The sequence below is a fragment of the Grus americana genome, chromosome 5, assembly GCF_028858705.1.
Source record: "Grus americana isolate bGruAme1 chromosome 5, bGruAme1.mat, whole genome shotgun sequence".
Taxonomy (NCBI): domain Eukaryota; kingdom Metazoa; phylum Chordata; class Aves; order Gruiformes; family Gruidae; genus Grus; species Grus americana.
This window is the reverse complement of record NC_072856.1, coordinates 62,757,073-62,776,351: the sequence shown is the minus strand read 5'-3', so window position 1 is coordinate 62,776,351 and position 19,279 is coordinate 62,757,073. Positions and strand designations below refer to the sequence as shown.

Sequence of the window (19,279 nt, the reverse complement as noted above, 5' to 3'; positions counted from 1 at the left end):
TGGTACAGATTAGAACGGGGCAGCTGAAGTGAAATACCCAGGGAGTTGTAGTGTTTTATTGTTTGTTTCTTCAGGGATTGCCTTTCTTGACCAGTCATTTTTAAATGAGAGGAAATTATTGAACAACATGTAAATGTTGACCCTGCTCACATTAATGCTTCTCCCTGCAAATGGAATTACATTCCTGTGTTTTTAAGTGACTCATCAAGAGAAACATAAAAAGAATTTGAATATTTTTGGTGAGATGGTGCACAGAAACAAGCAGATCTTTGTAATCTCCCCTATTGTTTTCTCTTTACTGTGACAGGTTAGCTTTGAAATCTTGCAGAGTTCTCCTCAGTATGTTCTGAAAAGAAAAGCAGAAACTATTGACAAGGGCCTTCAAGCTATTGAAAAGATGTTACAACAGAAGAGTGAGAACGTTGCAAAAGCCAAAGAAGTTCAGAAGGTAATTTGCCAAAAAAATTTTGTGGGTGTTAAAAGATTTTTGGTTGTTTCTACAGAGCCTGCTTCAGCAGGAGCGTAAAGTGGCCCTCCATTCATTTTATGTCTGTGAAAGGAGAAGTACAAGCAAGCATTTAGCTGGTGAATATTTACCAATTCTTTCTCACAGGAAAATACGCGTTTTTTTCAACTGTGAATCACACCAGTACATGCAGAGTGTTCTGTTCTCATCATATCAGCTCCGAAATCTTTGCAATTCGACATGCCCCACATGAAGAATAAATAACTCAGCTGTTATCTTTGAGCCTGACTTTATATTTTATTTCCCCTCTCTCCACATGCAGCAAATCTGGGATATGCTGGACCTTTGGCATTACAAACTCAATGAACTGGATGCAGAAGTGCACGATATAGTAGAGCAGGATTCCTGCCACGCACAGGAGTTGATGGATATCTTAGTGACCCCCCTTCAGCAGTACCAACAGGTCTCGCAACTCGCCGAGCGCAGAACTGCCATTTTAAACAAGGTAGATACAAATGTAAAAGTTTTTTAAAAAATCGCATCTTATAAAAAGCAAAATAAAGGCTTTGCATCATTAAAGGCTTTCAAATGAATAAAGAGTTAAAAGCCTGCTGCGTGGGCTTATTGTAGCTAAGAGTGGAGTGGCAAACATCGCCTCCAGCTGTTACCCCAAAGGACTGGCTCTGCAGCGTGGTTGATGGGGGTTAGCATGGGGAATTCAGGCCCCTGCATGGCGGATGAGATGGTTCTCTCTGACTCTGCTAATGGGCTATTTAGTCAAGTAACATTGCCAGATAAATCGCAACAGTGCCCCCATGAAATGTAAGTACGTAAGCACCAAAATTACCTTTGATTAGAAGAGATAGCCTGAAATCATGAAACTGTTCCAGTAAAATTATGATCTTTGTTTCACCATACTAATTTAGGATAAGATAGGATAAGGATGGGATGAAATGGGATGGAATATTTTCAGTTGGAAGGGACCTACAATGATCACCTAGTCCAACTCCTTGACCACTTCAGGGCTGACAAAAGTTAAAGCATGTTATTAAGGGTGTTGTCCAAATGCCTCTTAAACACTGACAGGTTTGGGGCATTGACCACCTCTCTAGGAAGCCTGATCCAGTGTTTGACCACCCTCTTGGTAAACAAATGCTTCCTAACGTCCAGTCTAAACCTCCCCTTGCGCAGCTTTGAACTGTTCCCACGCATCCTATCGCTGGATATCAGGGAGAAGAGATCAGCAATTTAACTGACCTTGATGAAAATGCATACTGTTTTCTTTTAATCTTGTCCATAGATGTGTTTATCGTATACAGTGAATAGAAATGCATTTGTGCCTTTTAGTAGAATCCTGTCATTTCATAGGCTGCCAACAGGATGGAAGAATACGATGAACTCTTGAAAAATTTGAAAGTTTGGATAGAAAACACCAGCTGCTTGTTAAGAGCAGATGTGCAAAATGACTTTGCAAAAAGCTTACACAAACATACTAATGACCTTCAGGTAAGCATTAATGCAGATATATGGTCTTGTTAGAACTGGTTGCTCTGTACAGACACAATTTTGCATTCTTAAGTCTTCCTGACATACATAATTTACCGTTTTCAGTAAATCTTTTAAGTGAGAAATAGTTATAGTTGACACTCATGAAATATAGATAGATACTTTTCGGTGTTAGACATATCTATCTTGTGAAAGTGCTGAACTGTAGGATATATATCTTCCAAAAATGTGTGATTGTCTTCTGTTACCCTACTGTGTGGCTATAATAATTTTTACTGCCTGAATATTTATTGTTCTTTCTGTATTGTGTGTGCGTGATCCAAAAGGGACAAAGTGGTATTTTGATGTCTGTGTGTTAGATGGAAACTTTGAAGTGAATTGTGATTTGGAAGGCAGTTCTCACTGTATCTTGAAGGTAATTCTGATTGGTAATTTCAAGAATCAAATATTTGTAGTATTACAGGGAAGATCAGGGTCAGGCAAGTGCCAAGAGAATTTCTGGCAATTTCGTGTTTGAAATTTGAGTTTTCTATATGTCTACTCCTTGCCTTAGGCCAAGAGAGAAAGTTGGTGCTCTGAACATAGATTTGTATATTAAAACTACTAAGAAATCCTTACAAGAAGTAGCTGACTGTAGAGCAGGTAGCCATAATGGGCAGATTGTGATTTCCAAAATCTGTGAACATTTTTGTGACAAAAGCTTATTGTCTCCTGTGTTTGTGGTTTGGAGTGTTTTATGTCTTCTGGGCTGGGAAACTAGTGGACTTGGAAGTGCACCCAGGGCTTGCATTAGAGTTGAGACATGCATTCAGTCCTTTCCTTCAGTGGATCACATGCATTTCTTGCAACCCTCACTGTTATTCATGAAGACATTTGCTGCAATTAATCCAAAAGCTCATCCAGTTAGCTGCGGGAGATGAGAAGAATCTTCCCATCGTGCACAACTGGCCAGATATTTTTTGGAGCATTTTGTTACATCTGTTGTCTGATATCTCTGTGAAACTTTCATCTTCACCATTGGTGGACCAAATTAAGCTCTTGTTTTGTCTCCAGATGGCTTTGGAAGACTCGGAGCAAAAGCAAAATCTTCTACACAGTGTTTACTTGGAGCTGGAGGAGCTAACACCAGTCTTTGAAACAGACAATGTAATGCAGCAGCTAAATGAAATAGATGATCAAGTAGCAACTTTACAGCATGAGATAGCAGAGATTCTTCCACAGATCCAGCATGTGGCTGATGTAAGTTTGGGTAATCTATAAGTGCCTTTTATCAGATCTTCATCATATGGTATGAAGTACAGCTTAAGTTGCCTGCATAGAAAAAAGGTGTGCTGGTTTTAGTAGGTGTGCCAAGTGAGGAAATTAATTGTTTGGAAACAAACCATCAGAAGGTGTTTGGTATCTAATCAAGTTGTAAAGTTCAGGAGTATTGATGAAACTCCTTGTTTAGGAGGAGAAATACAAGGCTTGCAGACTGGCAAATTAGAAGGGCTTATCTTGCTGGAGGGCAGGATTCCTATTCAGAGCCACCTGGACAGGCTAGAGAAATGGGCTGACAGAAACCTCATGAAGTTCAACAGAGGCAAATGCGAAGTCCTGCACCCAGGAGGGAACATGTCCAAATACCAACACAGGCTGGGGGCCAACCAGCTGGAAAGCAGCTTTGTTGAAAGGGCTGGTGGTCCTGGTGGACAAGTTGATCATGACATAGCAGCACGGCCTCACAACAAGAAGGCCAACAGCATCCTGGGCTGCCTGAGCCGAAGTGTAGCCAGGAGGTCCATGGGAGTTGTGCCCAGTTTTAGGTTTCCCAGTGTAAAAAAGACATAGACATACCTGGAGCGAGTCCAGGAAGGACACCAAGGTGGTCAGGAGGCTGTAGCACAAGATGGAGGAGGAAAGGCTGACAAACTTGGGTCAGCCTGGAGAAGAGACAGCTTGGGGGTGGGAGAGGTGGGAATTGTTACTGTCTACTGCCACATCATGGGAGACTATAGACAAGATAGAGCCAGGCTCTTCTTGAGGTGTGCAGAGAAAAGATGAGCAGCAACAGACCCAAATTATAACAAAGGAAATTCCATCTACATATCAGGAGGAATTTTTTTTTTTTTTTTTGCTGTGAGATTGGTCAAACGCTAGATCGGGGCCAAAAGCAGGGGGTAAAATCCCCATCACAGGAGATACCCAAATCTCAACAGGATCAGGCCCCAAACGACCTGCTCTGACAGGCACCAAAGATCTCCCAAGGTCCCTTCCAACCTAATTTATTCTGTGACTCTGTCTTCATGAGAGTTCACAAACATCTGTACTGTATGTGGATCCATTTTTCATCTGACATAAGACTCTTCATAGAAGAAGCTGCAACAGTGTAATTAGAGCGGTTTCCTATGCAGATAACTATCACCACTGGAAAAGTGTCTTGTCTCTACTGATAATTTATAATGTGACTTTTCAAGGATATTTCAATTTTGTATTCAGGGTTTAAAACAGACCAGGAGACCTTAGATACTTAATTCCTCCAGAAGTTATGATGATATGTAATTTATAATAACTAGCCTTTTGATTGGTAGCAGCCATTAACATATCCTGCATACGCTGCACTTGTTTTTCAGTATTTGTTTTTTTCAAATTTAAATGAAAGGCAGAAATGCAAGCTGGCTTTGCTGTTTGTACTATCTACAAATACTCTCTTTGTTCCCAAAATCTAGGAATTGGATGCCATCGAATCTCATGTGAAAGTGTTTGAGAAGGACATTGCCAAAATGAAGACAATCCTGTCATCAGAAGATCTGTTAGAATTTTCCCTTAAAGACCAACTTAAACATGGACAGGTCTGTGAAAACTCCTATACAGGCTTTTTTCCCTATATATTTATGCATAAGTCGGCATAAATATGCTTTCACAAGCATAAGGCTGTTTTGTGACTGCAAACTGCCATGAACAAGTTTTTAGTATATGACTTTGAAACGTTCGTACCACACAAATTCTGACTCTTGGGTCGAAGATTGAAAGTGTTACTTCAGTCATGATTTTGGCTACACATTTCTACAGTAGCAAGCAATGCAATCCAAGAGGACCACATTGGCAGGGCAAAACAGTTGGTGCAGAGGACCTGATATCTGTGTTGTATGTGTCTTGGGGGCTTACCTTGGACTGATCCTGTAGAACGAACATCTGGTAGTGGCTGGGTGTCTTCAGAGGCTCTTCTGGAGACTATTTTCTACTTTAGTTTCATTTGAAAGGAATCCAGTTTGCATGGTCCAAGACAGCTGCTCAGTGGAAATGCTAAGGTGAGACTGTTGTGAGATGCCTTCAAGAAGCACAGTTTATGGCCTGACTTTCAGAGACACTTGCTGCGTATCACTCTACTTAGCATCAAACAGTAAGTAATCTGAAAGTCTGAAAATCAGGCCCTATTTTTCCAAAAATGGAGGCAAAATTTAGCAGATGTTTCTGGAAACATAGGCTGGAGTGACTTACCATAAAACCATTTCCTCATGCAGGGACTTCACTGCAAAGATACCTTGGCCAGATGATTTTCCTTTCTCTACTTGAGTGAAGTGAAGCAAAGCATTATGGTATCTTTCCTTTTATACCAAATGCAGTCCACATTGTTAGCTGACTGAAATGCAAAACACATGGGTTCAGTTTCAGGGGAGGGATAAAAATGTCATCATACCTCTGATAGCTGTGTTATCCAGAAAACAATTTTGTAATGGCTACTTTATATGGAAAAACTAAAGTAATATTTCTTCTGGAAAATAATATTCACTTCCTTATTTTAAACTGAAGCCTGGATAGTACGCTAATTACAAAAAATTCCTGATACAGGCTGCTTATGAATGAGAGACTAAGCATTTCTATTTCAACTAGGGCCTTTAAAAATGAAAACTTGAGAGGGAATCTAACAAAAATGTTAGTAATTAAAAGACGCAGAGGTGGTTTGTATTATTTTTTTTCTGATGTTCCCAGCTGAATGAAATCTCAGTAGGATTTCGTATTTCTTTAGGAGAACCAAGAAACTGTGAGTTGGTATTGCCATTCTGTCTTTCCTAAGCTGATCACTGAGTCTTCCATAAAACATGTATTGTGGTATGAAAATGCACATTTTTGTTCATCCAAAATCGATAAAAGTGATTGTAAACTGTTCATCTGCTCGGGGAGTCATGAGTTGAAATGCTGTTTTTGACAGGAAAGCCACCTTCAGAGGTTTGTCCTGGCTTCCATCCCAGTTCATTATCTCAACTATGTTGATAAGACAGTTTATAGGACCGTCATAAAATGGCTAACTTTAACATAGGACGTTGCATGGCTGGTTTGCAGCACAAAAAAGAAAAACCAGAATTGGCTAGAGTGACATCAAAGGGTTTGCACCAGTTTTTTAACTGTCTTCACTGCCAAAGATGCACTACTTTGAAATGACATACTTAGAAATAGTAATTAATCTGAATGTGACCCTTTTTTTGTCACTGTGCAAACTTTATGTACAGAAAAAGCAGAATTGCAAATGTAAGTTGTATCTTCCTTTTGCTGTAGATAACTTCACCGTTGATTTCCACTTATTTGTTCCAAGATTAAAATATTCTCCTTCTTAAATGGGAAACTCACCAAAGAGAACTTTTGCACATCGTGACAGTAGTATAAATTTTCAGTCTTGATTTTTCCAACTCAGTATCATGTCCATCATCTATCCTGTATCCTCATAGGTTATACTTGACCATGTTGGTCCCATGCAGAAGACCATTGTTCATATACTGTCCTACGAAGAAGCACTTCAGCTACCAGGGGTGAAAATGCAACCTTTCTCAGTCTTCCAAAGAGCAAGACAACTCTTGAGAGAATTGAAGAAATTAGAAAAAATTACTAAGGAACAAAATGACCTATTGGAGGTAATTGATCATTTATTTTTTTTTTACTGTCACCTAAACCACCTTTATTTTATAATAATTTTGATCACTAGACAATATTGGATCTACAGACATATAGTACATCTACTATGTCTTCTCTGTAATGGTTTGGGGAATTTTTTTTTGTTCTGGGTTTTTTTTTCCTTGTGTAATTTGTTACTACAACAAGGCACACTGGATAGTCTTAAAATTCCTTTCAGTTTTCCAATTCAGTCACAACTGAAACCATACGTTTTAGCATATTGTAGAAGAAATGAAGGCCCTAGTGTCTTATGACTCAGGTTTGCACAACTGATGATTGAAGTCCAGTGTTAGATGCAGGTGCTCACATCTGCAACGTTCAAGTCCTTAAGCTTATTGTGAATGTGAAAATTCTTTGTTGACAGCCATTAGATAGAAATTGCTGACAATTAATAGCAGAAGGCCTTTTACTGAAGATGATCTTCCCAAATCAGTGAGCCAGGAAAGTGACCGTTTTCTACCGCTGTCACTTGGTCAATTCATTGTTTTTAGGCAGGCCATCTCCTGCCCTCAGAAGGTCTCATGCAAGGACGTGTCTGTGTAAGTGAAGATGTGACAGGGAGCTTGGAGATGCTGTTGGCCAGACCAGGTTTGGTAACAGAAATGATGTAACAGCATCGGTGTGACACACAGCTGTTAGGAGAAGGCAGTGCTGGGGGGTCAGCAAGCACTAACTCGTGGGCAGTAAGGGTTATGAAAGAGCTATGCTGGCTCCAAACCTGAAGCAGTACTCTGCAGCACTTCACTGAGTGATGTGGTTGTACCAGCTCTGGGAGGTTTTAATTCAGGGATATATGCATCACGCTCCATTGTCCAGGGTAGGTATACTTGGAGGCAATCTGGAGTTTGGTTATGCATGTTCCCACATCAGCAGAGGTGTGAAAATTCTCATGTGATCCATCCATTTCTCAGCAGGATGATAGCAGCACCTAGAAAAATGATAGAGTTTGCTGATTTGGTTTTCCAAACCTCTTACAGTAAAGCAGAATGCTTTAGAACATCTGACTTCTTACTGGGCATTTCGGAGGCCAGGCAGACAAAAGTGGCAGCTAAAGCATGCATGTCCATCTTTGATTTTCAGTTTGTGAAATTAAGAGCACGACACCAAGAGAAAAACTCAAACATGGTACATGATTAATGCATGCTTGGAGTTCAGAAAAAAGCAATGACTATGTGAGATCCGTATGATCCCCATTATGGTTTTTTTCAGTGCATATAATTTCTTATGCCTGAAAAATGGATGTGGTAAAATGTACCTTTTTCAGAGAGTTATCAGATGAAATACTCGAGAATGTTCAAAACACTTAGAAACCATCAGAAACAGAGTGCTTTGCAATTATAAAGTGTTATCATGAGACTTCTAACTGGTTTCTGTGGAGCATTAGGTCAAGGTTTAGACTTTCTCCTTTTTGAAACAGCTGTAACCTCTTTTTGCTCAGCATTTGCCTTTGTCTTATAGGCATCCAGCAATCTGTAGCTGAGTGAAATTTCTTTGTGAGAAAACAGATCGGAAAAATTGCAATTCTTGGCAGCTAGGATATCAAACTGTGCAAAAAAAAAAAAATATTTTCCAGTCCTTTTGAATGGGTTGAAAGCAGCAGTACTACAATACAAGTCTAGCACCAGCTAAGACATAACAAAGGATAAAGCTATTACAGGATGGCATTTTGAGTGCTGCATTAGAAAGGCAGTAAGTATCCTGATAGATAGGAAAGCAAATGAGAGGCAAGCTTCCTGTACAAATACATATAAAATTATTTTTTTTCCTGAGAATCAGTTCTGAAATTTTAGTGTTTGGATGCATTTGCCCATATTTTGCTATCAGTGATGCAATAGGATATTGCACTAATAACTTTTGTAACACCTGAAAAAGTATAACAGAAACAAAACCTGTAATAGTGTAAATGCTTTGGGGCAAGATTTTAGGTGACTCAGATCTGTGTTGAATGTTGCCCTCTGTTTTTTATTATGGCCTGTCAAGCACTACACCTATCGCTACCTAAATAGCGTCATCAGGAAGAGGAGCTGGAAGCCACAGCTGCTTCTACTGGTTTTCTGTGCAAGAGAGCAGCAGTATTTGCATATTTGATGATTTACTGTGCTTATTTTTAGTAAGCTCGTCCATTACAAATACAATGCCTGCCTACACTTACACTATGGCAGGTGGGCCTTTTCCATGGGTAAGTCTTCTAGCATTACCACAATATGAAAAGTAAAGAGCAAACGTTAAGCAGGAAATAACTCAGAAGAGAAGCAACACTTCTAGGGAGAGACTCAGTCCCACAGGTAGGGCATGATTTATCTTACATTAGGAAAAGGATAAAATAAGATTTTTTTTTTGCCCCTCAGTGGAAGGCAGGGAACAGCTGAGTTATCTTCAGGCAAGTGGCTATAGTCACATATTGGCCTGTGACAGAAGACATTGAAGTCTGTATACAAAATATTCATATTCTTTAGTTAGTCAAGGAAATTTACTTATTCCTATCATGTGGAAGTGAAGGTATGGGTAAGAGAATCTCCCTTTTAGGGGGACTTCTAGTTTTTCATTAAAACTGAGCAGGAGAAGACCTACTCTTTTTCTTCCCCTCCTCTGATTGTTTAGCTATGACATTAAGATTGTAGGACACAATTAAATATCTTCCTCTCAATTTGGCGCTTTTTTTTTTTTTTTAAGTGGGAAAAATATCATGAAATCATGACAGGTTGTGGCTGACAAACATAAACAATGCATGTGGGGAGATTGCAGATTTCTGCCCAAACAGCAAAGCATGGGGTTTGATGAGATTTTGCTATCACTGTCTAATGAGTAAAAGTGAATTTGGCTGTTTATAACATATAATACCTTTTCCTATAAGGAAAGAGGAAGCTCACACAAAGTGGAAATACTTATCATTTTTATAGGAAGTATTCAAATTGTCTTAGAGGCTTATCCTCTGAGCTGCAGCGTCTGCCTGGTGTACAGCACAGTTCATCTTTGGTCAGTGCAAAGCTAGCTGGCAGTAAAGACCTGAGCACCAATAAAAACCAGGTAGGCTTTCTGACTTGATATGAAACACTGTAATTTCTCTCTTTTTTTTTTTTTTTGATCTTCAACCTGTTCTAAATTATAGTGAATGTGATTAAATATGCTCCATTTTCATTTTATAGCCAAACTCATAGCTCTAGTCTGGAGTAAGCAAAGATGTGCTCCTAGACAGAATACCCCACCACACTTTGACTTATGGATAGAGCAGTTTGTTTGTCTTTAGCAAGTGAATAATAAACTTCGTGAGGATAGGATTGTGCAAAGTTGTCAGAACAAACACAGTTTCTTTTACATTTAGCTACAGATGGATGCAAAGGAGGCTTCGGTACGTTTGTTGCATTACTGATTAGTTTCTTTCTGTACTACTTCATTCAAAATGATTTATGAGGATTACTATTTCACAGGAAGCTCTAAAGAAAACAGAAGAATGTGAACAAGAAATTGAAAAGTTGAAACAATTCTTAAAGAACCACTTGGTTGAAATATCACATGAAGGTCAACCACTGGCTCAGAAGACTCATTGTCCAGAGGTGGGTTTCATTGTTTTCTCTCTCATGTCTGTTACTTGTCCTGACTAACACTAATCATGACGCTGCAAAGCACTGAGAAATAGTGGTGTGCTTCCCCTTGTCACCACAGGCAAGCAGGCAATTGAATACCATAGCGTGACTATGCATACGTAAGTTGACACATGCAAAGAGATATTACAATTAATATTAGTTTGCAAGTTGGGTGTATCTTTCATAGTATACTCCTTACTGACTTTGATGTATCATTTGTACCTTTATCAACTTCTAAGGAAAATTTAGAGTGCTGTTTTCATGACAGCTGACAGCTGTTTTGGTGAAACAATATGCAGCGCTGATAGCTTGCCTGTGCCCAGCAGCCTGCTAATGTTGCTGAGGCAGCAGCTTGGGATAGTGCATCAGGAGAGAACTGAGTCCATTTCTGATTACTGACCGTGCAATGGTACTTGGGGTGATTCTGGTTAGGATTAGATTCTTTAGACTCCTTTCCTCATCCTCGCTGCCACACTGTGTTTTCATCAACTGATAAACATGCATTGCTTTTCTCCCTGCAGCTGACTGCTTTCTGTAATGGATTAATTGATTATTTAATGCAAAAATAAGATGTGTTCTAAGGACAGCACTGCAGAAGTCAGGAAATGACTAAGTGTAATAACTGTTTGTAAAGTGCCTCTGAAATGCTCAGCATTTTGCAGTCAGTCGCAATAAAGTTAATACACATACATTGTACTTGCCTAATAACTTGGTAGGCTCCGAAGTACAGAGCTGCTCTGTTTTCAGGTGGTTGGATGTTGGAGGCTTGATGCTAGTACTAAGCATGACTCATTTCCTGATTCTTACTTGTTTTTGTCTTTGAGTGTAGGACTTTCTGTTTTAGAAGAAAACCTGCTTCATAATTGTAGCATTTGGTGAATAGAAGTGGGTAATGGAATTGCCCATCTTATTGAGGGGCTTCAGATGAAGAAGCAATGTTAATAAAGATTTGGTTTCTGAGGAGGTTTTTGGCTAGTTAAGTTTGGAAAGCAGTAGCTGATAAATGTATGCTGTAAAGTCTCCTCCTGCAATGAAACAAATAGAAATCCTGTTCTTAGTGGACATTTATAAACATATGCCAAATTATCCTGGATGGCTGTTTCTTCATTCCAATGACTTTTTCTTTCCTCTACCTTTGGAAGATTTTACCTTGTAGTTTTGAGTGTACAAAAGGAAAAAACATCCTTTTCTGAGTGGAGTTCCTGCCTCCACCTTTGCCATCAGGCAGCCACACTGGTGTTAGAAGAAGCTGTAGTCAAGAGAGAACCAGCAGTCTTATTGCTTTCATCTGTCACAGGTTATTACTTGCATAGCATTATTCACGCCATTAGAGAGCATGGTGTGGAATCAGTGCTGTTATTATTTCAAGCCTAGCATCAAAGCTTGCTCTGATGGACTGAGCCCAGCGTGCAATGGGATATATAACCACGTTTCAATTTTCCGAACAAGCAACAATGCTTCAAAGAGCTTTAGCACTTTCAGTAATGAAGTGAGTGGGGCATTTTATTCGTTGCCCTGTCTTACTCTGCTATTTGTTGCACTTTTTTTGCTCACCTGGAAACTGGATGGTAAAGAAAGGCACTAGCAGTAAGCTCTCAGGGCAAAACACCGGCAAGAGCAATAGTCATGGCCAGGGAGGAGACCAAGACAGATTTCTTTCCCCTCTTTATTAATGCAGAGTTACTTGGGTTATTGTTTAATCCCTGCAGAACATTAAATATTTTCCTTGTATTTTGTTGGGGGCCATTGCTCCCAATATGACATTCAAAGACATGGGATAGTTTTGTCCCTAGCCATGTCACTAAAACCCACCGAATGGTTTGTGTTTCCTTCTTTTAGGCCATCTTAAGCAAAGAAGACTCAGCCCAGAGCCACCTTTATTGCTGTCTTTGCCCTAGTCAAGGCTATCCCAAGTGTTTTGTGTCAGGTTTCCAGAGAAGGTAGTTGGAAGTAACATCACCTGCTCTGACACACAGAGTAATGTCACCCAGCTGCATTCCCTCTGTCCTGAAGGAAACTCATATTCCCATGGCGATGCAGGACCTAGTTAGAATTAGTTGTCCAGCCTTTCAAATTTCCTTCCAGACTACCAACTTCTGCATTACAGGCAGGAAGTGCTGTCCTGAGCTGAATCTGTTGCTGCTGTTCTGCATGTGTCTGGACATCTCCTGCAGTGGCAATGGGCAACTGTCCCAATGCCCAGAAAAAGGAAAAAGGGCAAATAGCCCCAGTCTCAGTAAGATGCATCAGTGGTATTATCTGTTACATTACTGTTTGGTTAAGTAAGAAAAATGGAGGCTTACAGATGTTGTTGCTCCTTAGGGAGAAATGGAAGCTGTAAAAGAAGAAATCATAAAGCTGTGCCAAAGAAGGGAAGATATCCTTACCGGGATGAAAAATTCAATGTCTGAGCTTCGCCAGCGCTTACAGCAAGAGGTGCCTGAATCAGGAGATGAACCCACAGCCTCTGTATTAACACAGAGTGATTTGATTGGGACTGATGTTTCTGGTCAGCAGGTAAGTGGAGCACCACGTTGTGATCACTTACCCGAGAGCCGAAGAGGGAAGGTAAATAACTCTCCTTCCTCCAGGAGCAGTGGCATGTGAGAGAGGAGCACCCCTGTAGCTGTGAATCAATACTACTTCTCCTCCCCTTTGTGCTTCCGAATGGTCCCAGAAGGACTGAGTATGATGCATGTCTAGGAGAAGGCAGGAGAGGTGTGCCTCTGGTTATTTTTTAGCATGAGCAGATTCAACACGAAGTTTGCATCAAGCAATCAACAGCAAAATGCTCAATGCGTAGTTTTGTGATAATCAGTTGTTCTGGGATTTTCGATAAATTGTTTTCATGGAACAAAATGAAATTTGTCCCAATTTTAGCTGTGATGTTGAAACGTTACAGCATAGGGAAAAGTCCCAATTTATAGTACCTATAGCTTTCAATTACTTTAATGTAAGGTGGCAGCTGTTCAGTGCTTCTCCAAAAGTGGACCCCGGGTGGTAACTTCCCTTTGGTTTACAGGCAGAAGAGAAGAGGCTTTTACTGTTTTTGTGATGAATAATTGGGCTGTCTCTTTCTGTGCATTTTTGTAGTTGAAAAAAAGAGGAATGATGTTTCTTCTACCTTCCTTAGATGAAGAGTCAGAAGACAGTTCTTTCCACAGCAAGGTGAGTTCAGTATGTATCTTCTATATACAGCTGTGTATGTAAGATACAGGATTTGGGTACAGGACAAATTATGAAGAATGTGTAAATCCAAAATACTTCAGAACAAATTGAAATATCTCTTATCACTCCAGGATGCTAAGAAACTGTACTTGAGCCAACCTACCAATATTACAATACCAGTATTACACAGCACCTCATTCTGTGATGTGTGATCCTGCTTTTGGTGGGATTGCTTATACGGTAATAACCTCTTTATGGAAGAGTTAGTGGCAAAATATGGGCCTAAATGCCAGGGTTTATATGTGGGGGTGGGGTTCAGACAGAATTATAGAACCTCTGAAGTGCTAAAACTTAAAAGAAACAACCAAAATTATTTGTATTCTTGAACTTCAGAAAAAAAAGGCATGATCAGACTATTGGGAATGAAGTTAGGATAGGAGAGATTTCTGGGAGAGTGGGAGAAACTGGGAGATATTGCTCAACAGCTTGCTCTGAGTCTGAGGAGTCTGAATGCCCAGGTGAACTGCAGAGGAGCAAAACTGGGAGTAAAGTTTCATGATAAAGTTAATAGCTTTTGGAAAAAGAAAAAAAATCCACTCTCCTGCAGCCTAAGGACTAAACAAGATGTATTCAAATGAAATCAGGAATGTGCAGAACGTGCAGTTTTCTTTACATACAGGACTTCTTGGGGGACAGGACAGGAGAAAGATTGTTTCTTGGTTTGGGGTTTGTTTTTTTTTTTAATTAGTGTGAAAAAAATGAGGATACTCTGAGGTCTCTAGAGAAAACCCTCAGTGTCATCCAACTGCCATTCATCTTGGAGCCAAGCTATAGAGCAAGGGAAGAGATGGGATTTGGGCAACACAGTAAAGATAGATAAACAAGGCAGAAATAGAGCAAAGTGTTACTAAAGGTTTGCAGTAATTTACATTGCCTCAAGGAGTATCTGAGCTTCCTGTTCACAAGCTAATGCTGAGCTGTACTGCTTTCAAAGGGAAGTACAGCAACAGAGAAAGATGCAAGCTTTTGGCCTTCAGAAGGAGACGATGAAAGGCACAAGGAAGACAGTGCAACCTCCTGGTCTTCTGGTACCTTGTCGGACGGCATCATTCAGGTAACGCGCTCAGATTTATCTCCATGGGGATGGGAAATCATCTTTGTGGAAAAGATCTGCACAAGTCCTAGGTATTGCTGAAGTTTGCAAAGCAAGAGAACTGTAGAAATGCAGGACATGATGGCGTTATTCACATCCTCCATATCACCCTAAATCTTCCCATTTAAAATCTCTTTTCCTGTTGCACATATTGGTTGGACTCAGCGACCTTAAGGATCTTTTCCAACCTAAACGAATCTATGATTCTATATTAATTTCTTCTAGCCTGACAAAAACTCCAAAGATAGAAAAGCACATTTGGTAGTAGCAATTTGTTTCACTAATTCCTGGAAAGGCTGTAAAATGTGCATTTTGTTGGGGGACGATTTGTGGAAGAGGTTCTCTTTGTACGTGAGAAGATGAGCATGTAAGACACCCAATCGGCTACCATTTTGGTGGCATTCTACTCTGTTCTTCATGGATGTCTCAATAATGTTGTGATAGCTGCAGTTGTTAGTTTCTGTATATCAGTGTTACAGACGTAAGAGAACTTCTGTCTGTGAATACTCTTGGACCAGGACCACTACAGGTTGAGTGGCTGCTGCCCTTTGAGGCTTCTCTAGCACAACAAGGCAATAATGATAGAAATGCTTCCACTGTTGCCTCTCTGTCTACAGGATGCTGATGAGATAATGCAATCACACAGTAAACATGGTGAGGAAACATCTATGCAAACGTTGCAGAGCACTGAAGGCCCAGGAACAGGTGACGGCAGCCAGGCTATGGTGAGTTTGAAGGCCTGAAGTAGGCTGAACAAGGTGAACTTCTGAGCTCATTGTATAACCTACCTAGTGGGCAGAGGCCCTGTTTCATTGTGGTTATGCTACTGGAGTTTGTTGCAGTATTTACGATATGGCAGGATATCTATGTTGGTAGGATACCTACCCCTATGTTGTGGGCCTTTTCACATTGCTGCTTTAATAAATACGTTTTGATTTGCTCATTGAAAATGCAGTTTGCTAGGGAACAAAAGGGGGTATTTTCAGGAAGTAAGGTGCTGGCATTCTTATAGGCATGAACGGAGGGGTTCAAGTGATGTAAACATACATCAACTATGGGATTTTTAAGTGGCAGTTAAAGGAGAATTTAAGGAGATTGACACTCCTATATGTCGCTGCTTTGTGGACAGTATGCACAGGCTAAGGGAGAAATGGGTGGCAGCCTATAGGTCATATACAAAAGAGCGTATAGAGGCAGACATGAGTGCTCCAGGAAGGCCAGGAGCAGCAAACTGGCAGCAGAGCAGCCTCAGCTTTTCCTGGGTTTAGAGCATGAAAACAGACAGAATCAGTCATTGCCTGGGGCAGGAGCAGGCCCCCAGGTCACTTTGTCTCCCATTCCCCCTGACTCCTTCCATCATGCTTAACCTTTAATTTATAGTTAAAAAAACATAGCAAATTATTCAAACCCAGCCAGCAGCACAATATGGTCTCAAGTTGTGTCATGGTCTCAGGTTGCATCAGGGGAGGTTTAGATTAGATATTAGGAAAAATTTCTTCACCAAAAGAGTGGTCAGGCATTGGAACAGGCTGCCCAGCGAGGTGGTAGAGTCACCATCCCTAGAGGTGTTCAGAAAACATGTAGACGCGGCACTTTGGGACATGGTTTAGTAGATGTGGTGATGTTGGGTCGACGGTTGAACTTGATGATCTTAGAGGTCTTGTCCAACCTTAAGATTCTATGATGATTCTATATATTCTCCATTGGTATTACAGAAATAGCCTCATGTGAGTCTATTATATATAATGTAATTGTACGTGTGATCTCTCTGTGATTTTTCTCTCTGCTACGCTGCGATGCTGTCGATCTCTGCCTGTGCAGGACATATCTAAGCTCCCTTTTGAGCTGCAGGAGATGTAGTCACTGCAGTACCAAGCACAGCAAACAGTTCAGCTGAGTTCGCACCACTTGTCTGTGTTAGGCTGAGCTGAACCCCTGGCTGCACTGAGCAAATCTCCGTTGAGGATAATGGGAATTTAGACACCTGTATTCAAGAGAATTAACCTCTGGCTGAACCTTTTGTGTTTCCAGGAGCCTTACAAGACAACATACGCCCTCCTGGCACCTCTGTGTGCCACCGCTGTGTTTTGTCAGCATCTTGCCTTCAGGGGCACCCACAGCTTGTTGCACCCAGTGATAGAAAAGTTCAGTGGAGCGGCTTCTTGAGCCAGACATGGCGACACTGTGGTCAGACTGTGAGCCAGGGTCCTTCTCTGCTCAAGCAGACAGGTGTTTTAGAGAAAGCCTCCTTTCTCAAACCATACCAGACAGCTTTTTTGCTTGCAACATCTTTTCCACTTCAGTATTTTGCTACTCTGTGACATTTCCATATGCTACACAACTCCCTGTAGGGAGTGATTTTTTTTTTTAAATTTTATTTTGTTAAATGATTTGTTTACAAGATCAATTACTATTTGGAGACAGGAAGACATTTATGTTTATAAATGGTGAATTTATTTGTTTTCCCTAGACGTGTGTATGTGTAGAGATTTATGAAGTTGATTATATTTATGTTATCCATTTAGAGCTTAACTGTGTGCTAAAATTAAATAATTCCTACTATCTTAGTGATTGTTAAATGATACCATTTCTTCCCTCTGGCATGTTGTCCCTCCCATGCAACCACACCTGCTTCCAAATTCAGTTATAGCACATAAAACACAATTTAGGATTCAGAAAAAACATTAGAATTAGTGAATAAGGAAGAAAAGACACGGTATAGTTGTAGATGACTCCCTTCTGAGGAGAACAGAGGGTCCAATATGCCAAACAGACTTTCATCTTAGGGAAGTCTGCTGCCTCCCTGGAGCCCAGGTTAAGGACATCACTTGGAAACTTCCGAGCCTGATATGGGCCTTGGACTATTACCCATTATTGCTCTTCCATGTGGGTGGCGATGAAGCCGCAACGCGTAGTTGAAGGGCAATCAAAAGAGACTTCAGGGCCTTGGGACGGTTGGTGAGGGAATCTGGAGCACACGTTATTTTTTCCTCTATCCTTCCAGTTGTGAGCAGCAATATTGGAAGAAACAGATGGACCCAGTCTATAAATACATGGCTCCATGGCTCATGTGTACTGCCACAATTTGGGTTTTTTTTGATAATGGCCTATATGGCACCAGGGCTGCTGGCATCAGGTGAGATCCACCTTTCTCAAAGAGGGAAGAGGGTCTTTCAACGAGCCCTGCCTGCTCATGAGCACAGAGCTTTAAACTAGACTTGAAGGGGGAGGGGGATAAAATCAGGCTTGCCTGTGACAAACTGTGGGATGACATGCCAAGGTTAGAGGGATGGGGTGGCTAGCGAGGGCCCTCAGCCTGTTGCTCTGAGGTGTGCTGGGTACACTGGAGCACACTTGAAGTCTTACTTAGATGAGCCAGGGGCTCCAGAGGTAACAGGAGCCAACAGGGAAACATCAGTGAAATATCTCAAAGGAACAAATGGGTGTTCCTCTAAGAGGGTGACACAGCCAACAGCCCAGCTGGAGTGCCTCTACACCAATGCACGCAGCATGGGGAAACAAGGGGAGTTGGAAGCCACCCTGCTGCTAGAAAGCTATGACATAGTTGCCATTATTGAAACACAATGGGACAGATCCCATGACTAAAGTGAGGCTATCAACACAGGCTGTTTAGAAGGGACAAGCAAGGAAGGAGGGGCAGAGGGTAGATGCCCTCTACATCAAGAAATGGATACAGTGTGAAGAGCCGTTTCTGGAGAACAGCCACAAGCAGGTTGAAAGCTTATGGGTAAGAACTAGAGACCAAGGCAGCAAAGGGAACCTTGTGGTTGGTGTCTACTACAGGTCACTCAATCAAGGAGAGCCTATTGATGAAGCCTTCTTACTCCAGCTACAGTAGGCATCGCGCTTGCAGGCTCTCATCCTGCTGGGGAACTTCAGCCACCCCAACATCTGCTGGAAAAGCAGCACAGAGAGCTGTAGCCAATCCAGGAGACTCCTGGAATGCATTGAGGATAACTTCTTAAGACAGGTAATAGACAACCCTACCAGAGGGGATGCAATACTGGACCTGATGGTCACCAACACAAGTGAGCTAATTGGTGATGTCAAGATTGGAGGCAGCCCATACTGCAGTGATCATACACTGGCGGAGTTTGCCGTCCTGAGGGATATGAGTCAGGCAAAGAGTGAAGTCAGGACCCTGAATTTTAGGAAAGCAAACTCCAGGTGTTCAATAGAACCCCCAGGAAGCTGCTTTCAGGGCCAAGGGAGCAGAACAGAGCTGGCAGATCTTTCAGGACTCTCCATGGAGCACAGGAGCTCTCGATCCCCATGTGTAAGAAATCAGGCATGGAAGGCAAGAGACCGGCATGCCTGAGTCAAGACTGGCTGGTCAAACTAAAGGGCAAGAAGGAAATGTACAGGCAGTGGAAGCAGGGATGGGTGTCCTGAGAAGAGTACAGGGACGCTGCCTGGTTGTGTAGGGATGGGGTCAGGAAGGCCAAGGCACGG

General features: G+C 41.3%; 1 protein-coding gene across 6 annotated transcripts in view; it reads left to right on the top strand.

Annotated features, from left to right (window-relative positions):
• Positions 1–19,279, top strand: part of SYNE2 (spectrin repeat containing nuclear envelope protein 2) — a 201,830-nt gene that overhangs the window by 100,195 nt on the left and 82,356 nt on the right. For all 6 annotated transcript variants that reach the window (XM_054825951.1, XM_054825955.1, XM_054825950.1 and 3 more), the window contains exons 57-67: positions 308–448; positions 789–971; positions 1,835–1,972; positions 3,026–3,211; positions 4,681–4,803; positions 6,679–6,861; positions 10,330–10,455; positions 12,808–13,002; positions 13,579–13,653; positions 14,648–14,767; positions 15,424–15,531. In XM_054825951.1, coding sequence (XP_054681926.1) covers positions 308–448; positions 789–971; positions 1,835–1,972; positions 3,026–3,211; positions 4,681–4,803; positions 6,679–6,861; positions 10,330–10,455; positions 12,808–13,002; positions 13,579–13,653; positions 14,648–14,767; positions 15,424–15,531 — 1,578 coding nt within the window. The remainder of the gene's footprint in view (positions 1–307; positions 449–788; positions 972–1,834; positions 1,973–3,025; positions 3,212–4,680; positions 4,804–6,678; positions 6,862–10,329; positions 10,456–12,807; positions 13,003–13,578; positions 13,654–14,647; positions 14,768–15,423; positions 15,532–19,279) is intronic.